General features: G+C 41.8%; 1 protein-coding gene across 10 annotated transcripts in view; it reads left to right on the forward strand.

Annotated features, from left to right (window-relative positions):
• Armh3 (armadillo like helical domain containing 3) overlaps window positions 1–20,308 on the forward strand; it is a 183,381-nt gene that overhangs the window by 148,546 nt on the left and 14,527 nt on the right. Inside the window, exon 25 of one of the 10 annotated variants that reach the window (XM_087185785.1) lies at window positions 10,311–10,699. The exons of the other annotated variants lie outside the window; for them this stretch is intronic. Coding sequence (XP_087041911.1) covers window positions 10,311–10,325 — 15 coding nt within the window. The 3' untranslated portion in view covers window positions 10,326–10,699. Of the gene's footprint in view, window positions 1–10,310; window positions 10,700–20,308 lie in introns of those variants that run through there. 10 annotated transcript variants of the gene reach the window in all.

A 20,308-nucleotide genomic window follows, 5' to 3' on the forward strand; every position in this document is an offset into this window, starting at 1 on the left:
AGACCAGATGTGCTCAGCACCCCCACCTACCCAGCACATCGTTTTTTCTGAGCTTATTGGTAGGGCCAGCCAGCACCTGTGGTGTGACCATGTGCTTGAGCATTCCAGAGCTACTGTCTTCACTCAGTGAGGCACCAAGCAGGCCTATCCCAGCAGACAGGCTTCTCCTGTCTCCCTCGCCCAGCGGTCCTTTCCTCAGCCAGTTGGATAGAACCTATTAGTCTGTTAGTTGTTCCCTTCGACATATTTGTTCTCTTTTGTGGGGCCAGTTGTGTGAATCCATCCTCATATTTAAAACTGGTTTGTAAATGGCTTTCATATTTTCTTCCTTCTCTGCCTATGGTATAGTCCGGAGTCTTGTTCTTTGATGCTAGTCCTCTCTGCAAGATATTTCTTGGTGTTGCTACCTCTTCCTCTTGGACCAGTTCATGTCAGTTTTACTGTAATTTTTCTGCAGAATAATTGAATAACGAGTTCTATACAATGAGAGGAGTGACTTTCCATCCACAGTGAGCTCTGCTTAGTCTAATTTTTTTTTTAAAGGTGCATACATTTTTATTATCAGCCTCATGTACCTGGGGGCAGTTGGGCTGCTTTCTCCAGCAGTAGCAGCCACAGACCAACAATAAAAACCCATGCTGGGGCCAGGGATTTAGCTCAGTGGTTTTGCCGCCTGCTGCGCAAGCGCAAGGACCCAAGTTCAATCCCCAGTACCAAAAAAAAAAAAAAAAGCCATGCTGGTGCAACAGGCATCTGGAGAGGATGACCAGTGAGCACATGTCCTCACCTTCCTCCAGTTTCTGTCCAAGTTCAATGAAGTGGGCTACTGCGTTCTCTCGGAGTAGCCCGTTCTCATCCTGGGACATGTACTTATTTTCCTACTTTTACTGGCTCAGACTTGTTCTGCAGAGCCTATTTATTTTCCTAGCTTTGATAAATGTAAAGCCTTGCTACTGTTAAAAACAAAAAAGTTAAATGAAGTTATGAAAGCACCTCTGGAAGAGTCCACAAGCCAGGGGTGAGATGATCGCTGTGGAGAGAGAGAGTCCCAGTGCAAGACCAGAGAGGGAAGAGCAACCCCAAAGATTCATTTCCTTAGGCAGTAAATAATTACACGCCTGCCCCGTTACAGGATGTGGTGCTGGGGAGTGCGGGGCAGCGACGCATGCTCTTAAGTGTAGTCCTTGCTGTCATGGAAGTCCTTCCCCACTTCAGCGCTAGGATGAAACCTAGGGGCTTGGACGCACCAGGCAGACACTACCACTGAGCCAGTCCCCAGCCCTGTCAAGGAGTTTTTGTCCACTCATTACCTCTCTTTTAAAAACTGTTTTATTCTTATGAAGTATTTACTGAATAATTATTCTCATCTATTTATTTATTAGTACATGTTTGCAGTTAATAACATTTACATTCCTTGTGTAGAGTCAGTTATGTGTACATAACACATCTTAATTCTTTATCATCCTGTTCCTTCCCCTCCCTCCATCTCTTTTAAGAAAGATCAACATCTCTACTTCCTATTTTCTAGCTTTTATTTTGCTCTTTATTTATAGTTTGGGTGTCTCATATCAGAGAAACCATGCTAGCTTGTGTGTCTGATTTGTTTCACTTAACATTATGGTCTCGAAGTGCATCCATTTTCCTAAAAATGATTCGAGTTTATCTTTCTTTGTGGCAGAGTAGTACTCTACTATGCATAAATACCACATTTTCTTTATCCATTCATCTGTTTTTTTTAATTCATTAATTTTATTGGTACATTTTAGGTATACAATATGCTTCATTACTGGGGATTGTACCTTTGTATAATATATCTTGGTTCTTATTTTTTTCCCTATTCCCTTCCCTCCCTTTAACCCCTCCATCCCTCCCTATTTACTTTGTTTCCATTTTTTCCTCATCAAATATTTATTCCTTTCCCTTCTTTCCTCCCCCTCCCTCTTCCCCTTTATCCATTCATCTGTTGATGGACATATGGGCTGCTTCCAAGATTTAGCTATTATGAATTGTTCTGCTATAAATACGAATATGCATGTATCACTGTAATGTAGTATTTTTAACTTTTTCAAGAAGATACCTAGAAGGGGAATAGCTGGGTCAAATGGAATTTTAGTTTTAGTTTTTTTAGTTTTTTAGTTTTAGTTTTGAAATCTCCATATTGATTTTCATAGTGGTTATACTAGTTTACATTCCCACTAACAATGAAGAAGGATTCCATTATTCCCTATGGCCTCACCAGCATTTGTTATTGTTTGATTTCTTGATGATACCCATTCTTTCAGGAGTAAGCTGGATTATCAATGTTGTTTTAATTTGCATTTCTTTAATCATCGGTGATGTTGAACATTTCTTTGTATATTTATTGGCTATTTATACTTCTTCTATGTAGTACTTATTCATTTTCTTATTCCTTTTTTTGTGGGGGGTTTTTTGGTACCCGGAATCGAACTTGGGACCTGGCGCTTGCGAGGCAGGTGGCAGAACCACTGAGCTAAATCCCCGGCCCCATTTTCTTATTCTTAATTCTTGTCTTATTTCTTGTCTATTCTTAGAAAGTTTGCAGTTTTTCCCTATTTAATATGTTGGCAGTAGGTTTGTCAGAAATGGCTTTTATCAGATTGAGATAAGGTCCTACTATACCTATTTTCTTCAGTGTTCTTATCATGAAAGGATGTTGGATTTTGTGACAGATTTTCCTGTTTGTACTGAGATGATCATATGGTTTTTGTCCTTCTGTTTATATGATGTATTATGTTTATTTGCCTATATTGAACCATCCTTGCATCTCTGGAATGAAGCCTACTTGGTCATGGTATATGATCTTTTTGATGATTCATTGTATTCTGTGTGTCAGTATCTTGTTGAGGATTTTTGCATCTATGTTTATTAAAGAGATTGGTATATAGTTCTCTTATTTGGTTAGATCCTTGTCTGGTTTTGGAGTCAGAGTAACAGTAGCTTCTAAAAATGACTTTAGGAATACTCCTTCCCCTTCAATTTCATTAAAGAGCTTGAGGAGTATTGGTGTTAGATCTTCCCTGAAGTTTTTGTAGAATTCAGCAGTGAATCCATCTGGACCTGGGGTTTTCTTAGTTGGTAGGTTTTTTTTACTTATGGCATCAGTTTCATTGCCTGTTATTGGATGGATTATTCAGGGTATTTAAATTGTCTTGATTCAGTTTTGGTGATTCACATGTATCTAGGAATCTATCCATTTCTTCTCCAATGTATTGGAGTACAGGCTTGCTAAATAATTGTTAATAATCTTTTTTATTTCAGCATTGTTTATTGTGATTTCATCATTTTCATTTCTAATTGGATTGATTTGGGTCTTTTCTCTCCTTTTTTTTGGTTAGATTGGCTAAGGTTTGTCTATTTTTATTTTTTCAAAGAAGCAACTCTTCAACTCATGGAATCTTTGTATTTATCTCAGTTTCATCAATTTCTGCTCTGGTGTTTATAATTTCCTTCCTTGTACAAGCTTTGGATTTGGATTGTTCTTGTTTTTCTAGGGCCTTGTGGTGCATCATTAGGTTATATATTTAGGCTCACTCTTTCTTTGTGATGTGAGAATTCACAGCTATAAACTTTCCTCTTAGGACAGCTTTTATTGTGTCCCATGGGTTCTGATATGTTATACTGACATTATTGTTTAGTTCTAGAAAGTGTTCTGTTTCTTCCTTGATTTCTTCTGTAATCTAGTATTTATTTAAGAATGTATTGTTGGGGCCGGGGATTTAGCTCAGTGGTTCTGCCACCTGCCTGGCAAATGCAAGGAACCGAGTTTGATCTCTGGTACCAAAAAAAAAAAAAATCCATCATTAAGAATGTGTTGTTTAGGGCGGGGGATTTAGCTCAGTGGTTCTGCCACCTGCCTCGCAAAGACAAGGTCCAGAGTTCCATCCCCGGTACCAAGAAAAAAGAATGTATTGTTTAGGTTTGTTTGTTTTTGAGACAGAGTCTTGTTATGCAGTTCCAGCTGATCTTGAACTCACTATGTAGCTCAGGCTGTCTTTGAATTTGTTATAATTCTCCTGCCTCAGCCTCCCCAGAGTGCTGGGATTACAGGTGTGAGCCACCATACCCAGGTTGTTTAGTTTTCATGCATTTGCATGACTTCTGTGTTTTCTTTTGTCACTGATTTTTAGTTTCTCCTGTACTATGATCAGTTAATGTGCATGGTATAATTTCAGTTCTTTTTCATTTACTTAAGCTTGCTTTATTGGCTAGTATATGGTTTCTTTTGGGGAAACTTCCATGCACTGCTTTGAAGAATGTGTATTCTGTTGGTGGTGGAAGACTCTGTAGAGATCTCTTAAGTCCATTTGTTTGAAGGATTTATTCAACTCTGGTATTTCTTTGTTGATTTTTTTTTTTTTTGTCTAGTTGATCTGTCTATTGGTGATACTGGGGTATTAAGATCCCCCACTATAATTATGTTTACGTTTGTCTGGTCTTTTGTCCAGCAATACTTGTTTAATGAAGTAGGGTGTGCTGTTGTTCAGTGCATATATGTTAACAATTGTTATCTCTTCTGCTGGATTGTTCCCTTAACCAATATGTAGTGACCTTTGCCTCTTTTGATCAGTTTTGGCTTAAAGTCCACTCTGTTTGAAAATAGGACAGCTAATACTGCTTTTTGGGGGGGTTCCTGTTTCATGGAATATTATTTTCCATCCTGTAATTTTTAGCCTATGAATTTCCTTTTGGTTTAAATGTGTTTCTGGTATACAGCATACTGTTGGGTTTTGTTTCTTGATCCATTCCACCACTCTGTGTCTTTCATTGGGAAATTGAGACCATTCATATGAGAGTTATTACTGATAGGTATTGACTTACTCTTGTCATTGTTTTATTTTTCTGTTGATTTCCTGTCTTTCTTTCGCTTTTACTTAACTGCTCACCCTACCTAGTGTATTCATTTTAGTAGACCTTTTGTCATTTTAGCTTCATTTGTCTCTAAGGAGATCCATCAGAATTTTTTTAACTTGCTGGTTTGGTGGTCATGAATTTTTTTAGGTGCTCTGTATCATGAAAATATCTCATTTTCTCCATCAATTTTGAAAGATAGTTTTGCAAGATATCAGCCTAGGTTGGAAATTGTTTTCTTTTAGGGCTTGAAACACTTCATTCCAAGCTCTCCAGGCCTTTAAGTTCTGTGTTGAGAAGTCTAATTCTAGTGGATTTACCTTTATAAGTGATATATTGCTTTTCTGTAACCACTTTTAAGATTTTGTTCTTATGTTGGGATTTTGACTATGATGTGTCATGAAGAGATTCCTTTCCAGGCCTGGGGATTTAGCTCAGTGGTTTCGCCACCTGCTGTGCAAGTGCAAGGACTTGAGTTCGATCCCGTGTATCAAAAAAAAAATTCATTTCCAGTCATGGCTATTTGGAGATGTATATACCTCATTTATCTGTATGTTAAATTCTTTTCCCTTATTGGAAAGTTTTCTGCTGTTATTTCAGTAAACAAGTTTTTTATTCCATTTGTGCTCTTTTCTGATTTATCAGTAAGTCCAGTTAATCTTAGATTAGTCTTCTTTGAGTCTTCTAGAAGTGTTCAATTCATTTTTCATGTTCTCTTGTTGTTTTTAAGATATCTCATTAATTGGTCACTGGCAACAGCCCTGTCTTCTAGTTGTGATACTCTGTCTTCACATAGACACTTCTGCTGCCTATACTTTCAGTAGAATTTTTAATCTCCTGAATTTCTATTGATAGCTTTTTTTTTTGGTACCGGGGATCAAACTCAGGTCCTTGCGCATGCGCAGCAGGCGGCGAAACCACTGAGCTAAATCCCCGGCTATTGATAGCTTTTATATGGACTCTTAATTCTTTTCTTGGCTGGTCATTCATATTTTGCTTCATTTTGTTTAGCTCTGATAGCTTCTTGTTAGTGTCTTCTGTAGCCTCATTGATCATTTTGTTTATTTGACCCAATATCTTTTTTTTTTGGTACTGGGGATCGAACTTGGGTCCTTGCACTTGTGTAGCAGGTGGCGAAACCACTGAGCTAAATCCCTGGCCCCTTTGCCCAATATCTTATTATTTATCTTCTGTGAACTTGCCAAATGCCTTATTTATCTGTTATCTCATCTGATATAATTTAAAATAATGCGGATTGTTGCTTTTGGTTTTCTCCCCTTTGATGCCCCATGGATTAGCTTTGGGGGAGTTGGGAGATTTTGGAGGCATTTTGTTTGTTTGTCTTCTCATGTTTCTATTTTTTTGTTTCTTTGTTTTGTGTTGAGGCTTATGGGTTGATTGTAGTGGAACAATTTGTTTCAAGTATGGAGACCTCTTTAGTGATGTCTACTTTTCAGTAGTGTCCTCCTGGCATGGCCAACTACAGTAGACCCTTGAGTTACAACCAGCCTGACATAGGAACAATAGGATTATGGCTAGAATTTTAGTTTTAACTTATGAACAAAGTCTTGAGTTATGACCTGAATGCTGGGCATTTGTGCTTCCAGACGGTCTCAGATACAGATTTAACCCTTAAAGTGTTCTGGAAGGAATATTACAACATCCTCTCCTGTATGGAATTAACTGAGAAATCCTGGGCCATTGTCTCTCTAAGGAGATCTGCCTGTAAGAAAGTATGGCCTAGGGGGCCAGGGATTTAGCTCAGTGGTTCTGCCACCTGCCTTGCAATCACAAGGTCCGGAGTTTGATCCCCGGTCCCAAAAAAAAAAAAAAGGTATGGCCTAAAATTATACAGGAGAGAGAATTTGAAGGCAGTTGAACAACTTGAGTTATAACCAGCCCTCAGAAACTAATTGAGTTCATAAGTCAAAGGTCCACTGTATTGTCTTTTGCCTCCCTGTTCCTGTTTACTTGGGATGGAAGGTTGCAGCATATTTGGCCCAGTACCCAATTCTCTAGGACTGGGCCACAGTATTGATCATGACCCCAAAGCAATCCACATATTGGCATCTCAAGTGAACCAATTAATAGCAACAGCTATGTCACCTTGTCTATAGTAATAAAATCAGCATCAATTATATCATCAAATACAAGCCAAGTATTGACAAATCCAAAGGACCAATAATGTACACCATTGACCATAAAAAAGAGATGTATAATTACAGTATAAAATAAAATAAATAAATAAATAATAATAATAAATAAAATAATAATAATAAAATATTAACCTACTATTGACCTACAGTAAATATCTACTAGAAAAAACTTCTCCTCTGCTGACTCTAAACAGTATTCAACTTTATGCAATAGTGTAAAGTTAACTGGCTATCTAGAGATTCATACAGCTTAATAGTTATACTAATAAAGGTAGAAGGAGTGGGGAATCAGAGAATGGAAGAAAGTAAAATTTGAGAAATAACTGTGCCACCTTAGTTAATCTGTTCCACAATTGTGGAAAAGATGGCCATATTCATATTTGTGTGGGAAAGATGGCCATAGTCATGCTCATCACTACTCATGGAGAGTTCTCAAACAGTTTTGCCAGATGTTTCTGTTTATGACCCAGATTGTTTGCACATAAAAGCATTCATGAACCACTATAATCAATGGAGTATGAAAAAGAGGGGACGAAGTTAGATGGGGTCCTATTGAGTAAAAGGGAATTAACAGTGTTAGAACATAGTCATAAGAACAACCAAAAAGAAGAAGAAGAAAGATAAACAGAAAGCAAAATACATGAAATAAAAGAAAGATAAGGAAGAGGAAAAAAAGTTGAAAGTGGAAAGAGAAAAGGAGAAAAAGAAACTGAGTGAGAAAATGGGAAAAAAAAGACCCTTAACCTCCCCAAAATCCCAATGAAGGAAAATAAAAACAATAAAAAATAGAAAAATCAAAGAAAATGGAGTCAAAGAAAAAATTCTTTTGTTTTTGAATGAATGGTTTATTTACAAGCTCTGCAGTCTTGAGATCCAGCCAGCCACGATTTTCCCCAATTAGCTTTAGGGGCTATATGTTTGAGGTGCCCCGCTGCACAGAGGCCCCTCTGTCTGTTCACCCCAGACTGTGGTTACTGTCCAGGCCAGGGCGTGTCCCTGCTCCCCTTATAGGGGAGAGATCTGGTCTCTGCAGCATGTAGGCTGCAGGGCCAGGGTCCAAGTGGAATGCTGGGCTGATGCTGACAGTCTCCGGGTCTGGTTGCTCCCTTCTCTTTCTGGGCTCTGTCCCCAACCAGGATCAGATCACCTGGCTAGTCCTCACTTCTGCTGCTTGCTGCCAAGGGGAAGCAAAATGTAGAGCTGCATTGTGTGAGGAAAGCATCGCAGACCCCTCCTGGCCTTGGCCCTGCTCTGCAGCAGCTACCTCTGGGTCCCTGGATTCGTCCATAATGCAGTGAAGTGAAGGGTGGGGTTGGATTGGTTTCTTTCAGGCCTCCCAAGCCAACAGAGCCATCCCACCCCAGTGTTTGATCTTAATAAATCACTGCAGGGAGAAAAAAAAAATGCAGAGCTGGCTGGGGGTTAGTGGTGCTTTGCCCTTGCACTGAGGGTAGGGGGGGTGCCAGGATCCTGTGCAGGCTGGTTGCTTGCCGGGGGAAGGGCATTGCCCTCATTACCTCTGTCTCTCTCTCTCTCTTTTCTTTTCTTCTTTTCTGTTTTGGAGACAGTCTTACTATGTAGCTCAGACTGGCCTTGAATTCACTGTGTAGCCCAGGCTGGCCTCAAACTAGGGGTGATCCTCCTGGCTCAGCCTCTGGAGTGCTGGGATCACAGGCGTGCACCACCACACCCAGCTCTCGTTATCTCTCTTAACAGTTCTCTTGGAATATTTGGAGAAAGTGATGCTGTTCAGGGACCCTTTTCAAAATCATCCTCAAAATAGTTGTTCTTCTCTTCCTTAATTGTCTTGAAGGGTACTAAATGACAGCCTTACAGTGTGCTTGATGTTATTGTCAGCAGTATTAGATTAGAGGTATTTGACTGCCCTGTTTATTTCTACCATGTGTTGGAACACTCCCTTTACTTACGAACATCAATGCTAATGTCAGGAGTTTTAAGAGTATTCACAACTTTTCAGAGCTGGAGATTTAGCTCAGTGGCACTGCATCTGCCTCGGAAGCTCAAGGTCCAGAGTTTGATCCCCAGTACTGGAAAAAAACAAAAACAGAGTATTCACAACTTTTCAAAGAGTCGGGTTTGGGATACAATAGGGCTTTGTTGTTGTTAGCAGACTGTGTAGGGAGAAAAATCAAGAATTTAATCTCCAGTGGATTCTAAAATACTCTAAGCCTGGCATAGTGGTACAGGCCTGTCCAGCACATGGGAGGTTGAGGCAGGAGGATCGCCACAAATTCAAGGTCAGTCTGAACTACATAGCAAGCCCCTATCTCAAAATAAAATACTCCTAAAATAAAGCCTAGAGGCCATTCATACACATTGACTAGAATTTATAGCATTTAGTAAGTAAATAAGACAGATCTCTTTGCTAGGTCTACCTGCCCAGAGATTTGTGCATTCTTGAGTTCTGACAACCCCCATATGTATTTGGCTTCTAGGTTTTTGTTTTGTTTTGTTTTCTGAGATGGAGTCTCACTGTGTAGCACAGGCTGGCCTGGAACCCCTGACCATCCTCCTGCCTCAGCCTCCTGAGTGCTGGAATCACAGACGTGAGCCACTATGCCTGGCTTAGCTTCTGTTTTAGGCATCTCAAGGCAGTGCATTACTGCTGATTAAACAAATCCCAGTGTCTCACAGTGGGGTTTCTTTACAGTCATCCAAAGAATAAATACGTGTTTTCTGTTAGTTTTCATTGACTTCATGGAGGGCAAAACGTTTTAGTGTGTTAATACTCTCAGCATGACTGAATGGCCATGCATTTTCTAGCTTAATAAACTGCATGCATTTTTATAGTGTATATGTAGATGTTGTATTTGTCTAGGATTAATTGGGAAGCTTCTTCATTTTCACCTCATTTTTTTGCATTCGCTAAAAATAGATATAAATGTTCAAGGTTTTTTGTTTTGTTTTGCTTCCTTTTTGAGACAGTCTTACTAAATATCCCAAGCTGTCCTTGAACTCAGAAGGATTCTCCTACCTCAGCCTTCCAAGTTCTGGGATTATAGGTGTGCACCACATCACCTGGCTAAAATTTACAGTTTTTAAGTGTGTGTTCAGTGGCATTAAATAGATCCACACTGTTGTGCATCTGTCACACTCTTTCCAGAATTTACCTTCCACACTCGTTAATGTACTCATTAAATAATAACACCTATCCCCCTGGCTGCAGCAGGTAATCACTGTTCACAGTAACTACTGTTTTTTTCTCTAGTTATGAATTTGACTATTCTAGTAACTTAGTGGAATCATATCCTTTTTATTTTTCAGTACACTTGGGACTGAACCCTGTGCCTCGTGCATGGTAGGCAATACTGTACCCACTGAGCTGCATTTCCAGGCCTTTAAAAACATTTCTTTGAGACAAGGTCTCACTAAGTTGCCCAGGCTGACCTCAAAGTTGCAGTCTTCCACCTCAGCCTCCTGAATAGCTAGAATTATAGGCATGCACTTTTGTTTTCTTTATTTCCTGGTACCAGGGATCAAACTCAGGACCTTGCACTTGTGAGACAGGCATGGCGCCACTGAGCTAAATCCCTGGCCCTAGGCATGTGCTTTTATGCCCAGTCTATTATCATACACTTTTCTGACTGCTTATTTCCCTTCCCATAGTAAATTTCAGTTCATCCATGTCATAAATCAGAATTTCATTCCTTTTTAAGTCCAAATAATATTCCATTGTATGTATATATGTGTGTATATATATATCATTTCTTCATCTATTGATGAACATTAAGGTTGTTTCCACTAATTAGCTATTATTGATAATGCATATATAAATATTATTGTACAAATATGTATTTAAGTCTCTGCTTTCAATTCTTTTGTGTATATAACCAGAAGTAGAGTTGCTGGATCATATGATAATTTTACATTTAACATTTTGAGCAACCACTAGACTCTCTCAAAAGTGACTGCACTATTTTATACAGTATCGCAAATTTCTTAAATTTTTGCCAAAATTTCCCTTTTTGTTATAATAGTCATTCTAATAGGTATCAAGTGTTATCTCATTGTGGTTTTGATTTGTATTACCCTAGTGATACATTGAGCATATTTTTATGTGCTTATTGACTATTTATATATCACCTTTGAAGTTATCTGTATTTAAAGCACTTTGCCTATTTTTGTTTATTTGTTTGTGTTTTGGTTTTTTGAGACAGGATCTTGGTCTGTAGTTCAGACTGGCCTTGAACTCAGTATGTAGTCCAGGCAGGCCTCAAAGTAGTGATAATCCTCCTGCCTCAGCTTCCCTAGCACTGGGATTACAAGGCTGCATCACCACGCCCAGCACTTTGGCCTTTTTTAAATTGAGAAGATTACTTTTTTATTTGTTGAGTTTTAAACATTTTAAGATATATTCTAAATATTAATTCTTCATTAGATAATGTGATATAAACATTTTCTGACACTCTTTGGGTCGCTTTTTTTTTTCTTGTTTGATTATGCTTTTATTTGGTTTTTAAAATTAATTTTATTGGTACATTTTAGGTATACAGTATAATGGCCTTCATCATTGGAAATTTGTACCTTTACATAATCCATCTTGCTTCTTTTTCCCCATTCCCCTGCCTACCCTTCCTATTTACAAAGACTTTGTTTCCAATTTTTCCTTTTCTCACATTAATTCCATTCCCTTCTTTCCTTACCTCTACCCCTCCTACTTCCGCCTCCGCTTTGGATCTTTTCTTCCTATTTCACATTATCTATTATGCCTTTTGATCCTTATTTACACTTTCAGTTTCTCACACTAGAGAAACTATTCGGTATTTACACATGTGTGTCCTGTTTATTTCACTTAAGAGTATCGCCTCAATATGGAACTTTGAGGTCAGTGACCTGGGTTCGGAGGCCGAGAGGCTGTCCGCCCCAGTGCCTGGTCCACTCATGCTCCGCTCCTGCTCCCCGGGTGGTGGCCTCCAGTGCTCGCTGGATCGCCGGATCCCAGAGATCCCAGACGCTTGGTTGCCTGGAGACGGCTGGGCTCTGGAGCCCCAGCCCACCAGGCTGGCACCCCACCGGCCCTGCATCTTCCCCCACACCACGCCTCCCACCCGCCCGGCACCGATCTTTCCTAAATGCAGCCCTCTCGTGACCCGCGTGCAGCCTTGCTGCATCCCCAGTCTGGGCCACAACCCTTCACCTCTCCTAACCGAGTCCTCACCCCTTAGCCCCTCTGGCAAGCCCAGTGTCTGCTCATCGCCAAGCATCCTAACTCTGCCCCCTTCCTGAAGACCTACCACCAAAGTGGGTGCCCTGCTGAGCTCCCTCTTTCTTCCTGATAGCTTGATCTCAGGTTTACTCAAGTCTTAACGTGTATCTTGTCCTCACAGCTTCGGCCCCCAACTTCCTAGCTCATCATGTATTTCTTTGTCCTCTCCTCCTATCTTGAAGACACCCCATCTCTGAATTTTTACTAACCTGTCCTCAACTCTTGCTGCCTCAGTTCCTGTTACCCTCTGCCAGTGTTAGTACTCTGGGTTTTTCACCTCTGCTGTCCCCGTGGCAACTCTTCACCCCAACTCTATGCCCATTCTTCCTTTGCCTTGCCTCCCATTCAGCCTGAGAACACATGTAGCACTGAGCGCCTGCAACCCTACCAGCTGCCCCTCCGCAGAAGGTCTAGGCGCTGGCTCAGCTGGGCAGTTAGAGGGGAGCTTGTTGACTGGTGTGTGCAGGCCCTCAGCTGGTGAAGAAGTGTGGAGGAGTCGAGATCCCAGCCCCCAGGCTTGGGTCAGAGGTTTTTCTGGTAGCTGGTCCCCTGGACCTGGACCTAGAGATTGTTTGTTGATGTTGTCGCATTCATCTCAAATTGCTGGTGCAGGATATTGGAATGGTAGATGTCACTCAGCGACCTAGAAGGTGAGAGGTGGCTACTCATCCACCTCACTCATCCTGGAGTGATGGAAGCCATCACTTCCTTTTGACTGGCGTTCTGGCCCCGGAGAACCTCAGGGAGTTGCCGCGCTATGGGGTTGGCAGTGATCACAGAGCCATGTTCCTGTGTCGTGTGTCTTGTCCTGGCCCTTGTGGAGAATCCTCTCCCGGGGCTCCCCTCTGCCAGAGCTGATTGCAGACTGGTCTCAGTGCTTAGCCCGGGGGACACAGTGAGTGTCGGAGGCGTGCTACATGTAGAGAAGCATGGAGGGGCGTGGACAGATGCTGTTGAATTGCCTGCTCTTTTTGTAGGTGGCTGGATCATTGAATTTTAGCCGTTTGGGTTCCATGAACACAGGAAGCCAAGTTTTCTCGTAGTAGCTGAGACAGAGGGCTGTTCCTGAGGCCCCCAGGTCCCCTGCTTGCCATTTCTAATCTCTGGGAGGCTTTTTTGTATGCATTTCCTCTGAATTCTGGTGATCTGCCATCTGGAAGATCAGCCATTTGATGCTTGTTTTCTGTTTGGGTTTTTTTTTTTGGTACAGGGGGTAGAAATCTGTTTAGGGTTTTTTTCAGTGCTGGGGATCAAACCAGTTTCTCTAACATGCCAAGGAAGAGTTCTACCCTTAGATACGCCCCTAGCCACAAGAGCAGTTTTAAAGAATCCAAAGGACCCTTATCTTTGCCACTTTGGTCTCGCCTTTGAAAGGTGAATGTGGTTCTACCTTCATTGTCTCCCTGCTACAGTGCAACTGTCTAGATGGATTTCAGCATTATTGGCAGCTTGGTTTAATGGCAGTTCCACAAGAGCCCCACCACGTAAGAGTGGTGTACCTCAACTTCCACAGTCTGTAAAATGGGCTTATCTGCCCTCAGCTTTATTTTTATTTTACCCATCAAGTCAATCAATGTAGATCTTTGACAAAAAAGCCAAACATCCTCACTGGAGGAAAGATAACCTCTTTAATAAATGGTGCTGGAAAAATTGGGTTTCAGCTTGTCAAAGATTAAAACTAGACCTATATTGGCCGGGGATTTAGCTCAGTGGTTCCACTGCCTGCCTTGCAAGCACAAGGTCCCAAGTTTGATCCCCGGTACCAAAAAAACCACCAAAAAACTAGACCTATATCTCTCACCATGCACTAAACTAAAATTGAAATGGATTAAAGATCTAAATATTAAAACAGAAACACAGGGCTGGGGATTTAGCTCAGTGGTTCCGCTGCCTGCCCTGCAAACACAAGGACCCGAGTTCGATCCCCGGTACCAAAAAAACCAAAAACCAAAAAAACAAAAGAAAGAAACTGTTGGAGTAAAACTTGTAGATTCCACTGGTATCACATCTGAGCTGATAAAACAGAAACACTAAGCCGGGGGGAAGAGAGGTTAGGTAAAACTCTTGAAGACATTGGCATAGGAAAAGATTTCATGAACGAAAAACCTCAGTTGCACGTGAACTAGCACAAAGAATCAACAAGTGGGATCTCATCTTATTAAAAAGCTTCTGCACAGCAAGAGAAACCACCAACAGTATGGGTCACTTTTTTATAGTGTTCCTTATGTACAAGTCCAGTTTGTCTACTTTTTTCATTACCTGTGCTTCTGGTGTCATACCCAAGAAACTGTTGCCAAATCCAGCGTCCTGAAACTTTGCCCTTATGTTTTAACAGTTTAGTTTTCACTCTACATTTTTTAGGTTCTTAATCCATCTTGAGTTTTTGTTATTGTTGTTGCTTGCTTGCTTATTTGTTTTGCGATGCTAGGGCTTTATGCATGCCAGGCAAGCTCTGTCCCGCTGAGCTTCATCCCCAGGCCAGTTTCAAGTTAGTTTTGTTTTGTTTTGGTTTTTTGGTTCCTGGGATGAAACTTGGGACCTTGCACTTGCAGTGCAGGTGCCGGGTCACTGAGCTACATCCCTGGCGAGTTAATTTTTTAATATGGCACTAGGTAAATATATGTTGATCTCTTTTTGTATTTGACTTATCTTTATCAGTAAAGATTAGGGAGAAGATACAACTTGTTTTTCTAAGAGCTGTGCATCTACTTGTGGCTTGTTCCCTACTGAATTTGGCTTGTTTCTAGAGAATGTCTGTAAAATGACCCTTCAGAGTGGTAGAGCCCTTGCCTAGCATGTATGGGGCACTGGGCTCCGTCCGTCCCAAGCACTGGAGGGAAACAGTTGTCCTTCAGGCCCCTTGCCTATCCGTAGTTAAGATTTAGCTCCTTTCTCTCCAGTGTGACTTACTCTAAGGAGCCATCCCTACCTAGTAGAATCATTTGATATGCGAGGCAGGCATGATGGTCAAGAGCACCCTAGCACAGTGCCACTACCGAGTCAGACTGAAGGACTTAGAATGCATGGTGACCCGGGTGGTTCTGATGTGGGGACTTGCGTCTGCTCTTGTCCACACCTGGGCTTTCTCTGGTTCCAGCTCTGTTCATCTCCTCACAAATACAACAGCCTTAGCGTTGTAAAACTTCCTAAATTTTGGTCTCCAGCCCCTCTTTCATCAGTGATCTGCATCTTGATTTTCATTCCCAAAGGAAGAGAGTTGAGTGACACAACCTGTGTTTCATAGATAAATTCTTTTTTTCTTTTTCTTTTTTTGAGACAGAGTCTCGCTATGCAGTCCAAGCTGGCCTCTAACTCACTATGTAGCCCAGGCTGGCTTTGAACTCACGGTGTTCCTTCTACCTCAGCCTCCCAGGTGTTGGGACTGCAGATGAACACCACCAAGCCCGGCTTCATAGATAAATCCTAATGATCTTTTTGTTTGTACTAAACAAATGTGAATGGAAGGCATTATAAGAGAAGCTTTTGACTACAGGCTAAATCTTCAGGTCATCTTGTTATAAATAAGGAGAGCAAGAGGGGTTGAAAGGAGGGAAGGAGGGCCAGAGATGTAACTCAGGGGTGCCACGCCTGCCATGCAAGTGTAAGGTCCTGAGTTGGATTCCAGATCCCCAGTGCTGAAAAGAAAAAAAAATAATAAAGGGGAGGAGAGGGCCGGGCATTTAGCTCAGTGGTTCCGGCGCCTGCCTTGCAAGCGCAAGGTCCCAAGTTTGATCCCCAGTACCAAAAAACAAAAGGGGGAGAAAAAGAATCAAGATATATCACCGAGTGGGCGAGTAACCCACTTTTGGGTCTACCTTCTGTCTCTCTTAGGCAGACATTTTCTTTCTCTCCATAAACTCTTCCTCTTAAAAAAAAAAGATATATCATGTACAAGTACAGATTCCCTATGGTGAATGTTATCATTATGTATATCTAAAATGTATCAATAAAATTAATTTTTAAAAATTAGGCCTTTCAAAAAAACCCAAAAGTAAGCTGAAGTAGAAGAGTCTGTGTGGAGGTTCTCCTACCTGTCCTGTCCTACCCTAAACCTTTTCCTCTGTTCTGCTTTTCTTTTCTTTCTTTCTTTTTTTTCACAAATTATTTCCCTTTATTCTTCTTGTTCCTAGGAGTTCTTTTATTCTGCTTTGCAAAGTAGAAAAAAGACTTTGTGCTATTATTGGTTACATCATATTAGAGAAAGGTCCACACTCAAGAAATCAGCCACAAAATGTCTTGGAATAATATTTACTAACAGATGGTTCTTAAGGTTCAACAATAAGTAGGCTTTAGAAATTTAGTATATAGGGCCGGGGATTCAGCTCGGTGGCACTGCACTTAAGGTCCTGAGTTCGATCCCCAGTACCAAAAAAAAGCAAAAACGAAATTTAGTATATATTCTTGCCAGGTGTGATGGCACACACCTGTAGTCCCAGCACTGGAGAGGCTGAGGCAGGAGGATCACCTTAAGTTCGAAGCCAGCTTGCCTAGGCTACATAGTGAGGTTTTTTTGTTTTTGTTTTTGGTACCGGGGATCGAACTCGGGTCCTTGCGCTTGCCCAGCAGGCGGCGAAACCACTGAGCTAAATCCCCAGCCCTACATAGTGAGTTTAAGGACAGACTGAACTACATAGCAAGACCAAAACCAAAACTTAAAAAAAGAAAGTATATATTCTGAAATTGTGTGTAAAATTATGCATTTGTCCTTTTTGTTTTCTTGAAGAGGATTCATTCTTTCTGGATTCTCAGAGTCCCCCATCAACATTAGCTCAGCTGCTTCAAATGGTCCCTATCCTTCCCTTGCTCAAAGCCCTCAGACCTATGCAAATGCCCATTGAGGATCTTCGGCTCCTGCAGGTTTTCACTGATTGTTTTGGTTTACAAATGGCGTGATGTATTGATCCACATCAGCTCTTACTTCCTTATAGGCAAGAAAGGGCTTCCTGTCAGACCCTTACAGAAGATTCTCAAGAGTCCGGAATGTCTAGAAGACACGGAGGCAATTTAGGACTCAAAGCAAAACCTGGCTTGGCACTTTACTCCTTTCATGCTCCTTCGTGACCAGCCGTGTGACTTTGACATGCCCCACTGGAAAGCAAGTGAATCGCAGGCCCCCTCTTGCCTTAGCCGCTTTTATTCAGCTGTGAGCATGTTAGCAGTCGAGTGCCTGCTCTGGGTCTGATTGTGCTGGATGTTTGAGGCCCACTGAAGTATGATAAATGCCTGTGCTTTTGGGCCCAGGATTTAGCGCAGTGGTGCCACTGCCTGCCTTGCAAAAACAAGGTCCTGAGTTCGATCCCTGGTACCAAAAAAAAAAGAAAGAAGAGTTCCAGTATTCTTGCAAGTCATCTCCTTGGAGACTGAAAGACTTAGCAATGCAACTTGGTCATTTAACCACAGCCTCCAAAATCTCTAATGCACTGATTCTCAGTGTTTCCCAATTATTTTGTCTTTGATTCAATCACAAGTATTTATTAAGGACCTAGTATGAGCCAGCCCCGCGCTCATGTGATGAGACCTAATGGACAAACCTGCTTTTTTCTTTTATTGCAGTAAAACAAACACACAGCAGAATTTGTCATCTGAACTTTTTGGGGGGGGGGTACCGGGGATCGAACTCATGCCCTTGTGCTTATGAGGCAGGTGCGGTGCCACTGAGCTGCATCCTGAGCCCCTTACCTGAACTATTTCTAAGTATGGAAAGCAAGTAAAATATATTTAATAATGTGTACATTGTTATGCCATGTATCCCTAGGACTTCTCCATCCCAAGGAATGGAAACTATACCCTAGAACAGCCTCCTCCTCTTGGCAGCTGCCATTCTGCTTCCTGTTTCTAAGAATGGGCATCTTAGATCTTTTTTTTTTTTTTGGACAAATTGTTCTTGATGCTGGTTTTCTTTCCAACCCAGTAGCCCGAGAGCTTGCTAAAACTTTCTCTACATACAGATTTAGGAATTTTCTGTGAAGAGCAGAAAGCTGTCCCACTGATGCTCTTTGTGCTGCAGAACCATACCTATGGTAGTGTAATGAGACTTGCATGTTTTTACATTAGGAGTTTTCGTGAAGTTTTACTTTCCATCATTTCTTTGTTTCCACCCTCACTAGACTTTTGGTTTTTGGATTGAGATGAGGCCTGTATAATGTTGTATATTACAAGATATATCCTCAGAAGTATTTTGACAGGGCTGGGGATATAGCTCAATGGTAAGGTATTTGGAAATCTGAATGAAAGCCTGGCATAGTGGCACATGCCTCTAATCCCAGCATTCTGAAAGGTTGAAATGGGATCACTAGTTAAAGCCCCACCTGGATAACTCAGCGAGACCCTGTCTCAAAAGAAAAAATCCTGGTGAAACTCAGCTTTATTTCTCAGAGAGGCGTGAGGTCCTGATAAAAGGAGAGTCCCGGTTTGTGAGGCCCAGCACCGTTAGGGAGCTTGGGTATTATCCATTATGTTAGAGAGAGCACACTGGGGAAGATTCTGGAGGAAAGCCCTATGAGGAAAGCAAGCCTGAGGTGTTAGCTTTAGAGTTTTTGCTCTTTGGGGTGCTAGTCTGTTTCCTAACCACTGGGTGGTAGTGGTGGGAGGGGCCAAGGGGAAATATGGGTGTGAATGCTCCTGCTGTGGCTAAGGTGAAGCTGGCTTTCACGGTTCTTGAGGCTTAACAGTTAGCTCTCACAGGTCAAGCCTGTGTATGCCAGTGTTAGCATGTAGAAGAAGACCAAGAGGAGGGCTGTGATGCTGGGTGGCAGGGTTTGCTGAGCAGAAAATAAATGTGGTTCACTTTCCCCATGGGGACCTCCTCAATAAACATTCTCCCCAGGGCAGCACTGGATCCCAAAAAAGCCAGTTGAGGCCTCCAAGTCATTTGCTCTGAGAGGCCCTGCAATGTTTTCTTGTTTTACCCTTACCATTGTACAGTGCAGGCTTGGCAGACTTGTGCTGGAGAGCTGAGATTGAAGACTCCCACAATAGCCGTAGCTCAGTTTCCTGTACCTAGCGATGCGATGTCCATAGCACCCTGTGGTCCTCACTGCCTCTCCGTAGCCGTGAGTGGTAGTTGCTGTGGGAACTGGTTGGATGTGAGTGTGTGACGTAAGTGTTGGCCATCTGACCCTGTCTGCCTTGCTGCTTTTGTTTAGATTTGGCATTTCAGTTGACCTGTGTGGCATGAGATGATCCTTACTGGATTCACTAAAGCAGGACACAAAGTCAGAGTCTGGGTGTTTTCCTATAAGCAGCTTATGCTCAGTAATCAACTCCAGGTTGTGCAGACATCTCGAGAGGGTCCCCAGAAGAGTGTCAGCTGATTATGTGCTGCTAAGATGACCACTTTTGTTTATACCAGGAGGTCAGCTGTACTATCAGAGGCCTCGGTAGGGGAGAGAGTATCTTGGATTTAAAACATATAAATACGGTTCAAATTCTAAAAGGCAGCATTCCACATTTCAATTGTCTTTGAAATAGTAGGTCTATTTTGTTCAAAAAGCAAAACACCTCCAGATGAATACACCACAGCCAAGTGGGATGAATACTGAGGTGACTGTTGCAGAAGAGCTCAGTTTCTTGTTCATCTCTGCGCTCTCAGCATGTTTCCAGTTAGGCATGAGTGTTGTTGCCATGACCACCACTAGACCTCTGGTCTTCCTCAGCAGGGCAGCTGTGAATCTGCATCGCCAGTGCATAAGAGAGAAGGAAGAGTTGAGGCGAGTAGGCGTTCGTTCGAGTAGGTGGTCAGCTTTTGAAGAGGTTACAGGAAATAGTAGTCCTTACTTTCTTGGTTTGACTTAAGAAGGACCTTTCATTCCAGTTATTAGATGGGAATGTTTAAATAGGCTTCCCCTCTTGAGTTTGTTTTTTGGCCCCTCCTTCTTTCTGGAAGATCTTTGGGAAGTTTATTTCCACTGTAGTCTCTTTCCCAAGTAATGGCTCAAGCTGAGTGTGATGGTGCATGTCTGTAATCCCAGCATTCAGAAGGCTGGGGTAGGAGGATTCCAAGTTTAAGACCAGCCTGAGCTAAATAGAGAAATTCTGTCCCCACAAAAAAAGTTGT

Source organism: Heterocephalus glaber, unplaced genomic scaffold (genome assembly GCF_053883595.1).
Source record: "Heterocephalus glaber isolate CG9 unplaced genomic scaffold, H.glaber_assembly_v1.0 deba00001498, whole genome shotgun sequence".
Taxonomy (NCBI): Eukaryota; Metazoa; Chordata; class Mammalia; order Rodentia; family Bathyergidae; genus Heterocephalus; species Heterocephalus glaber.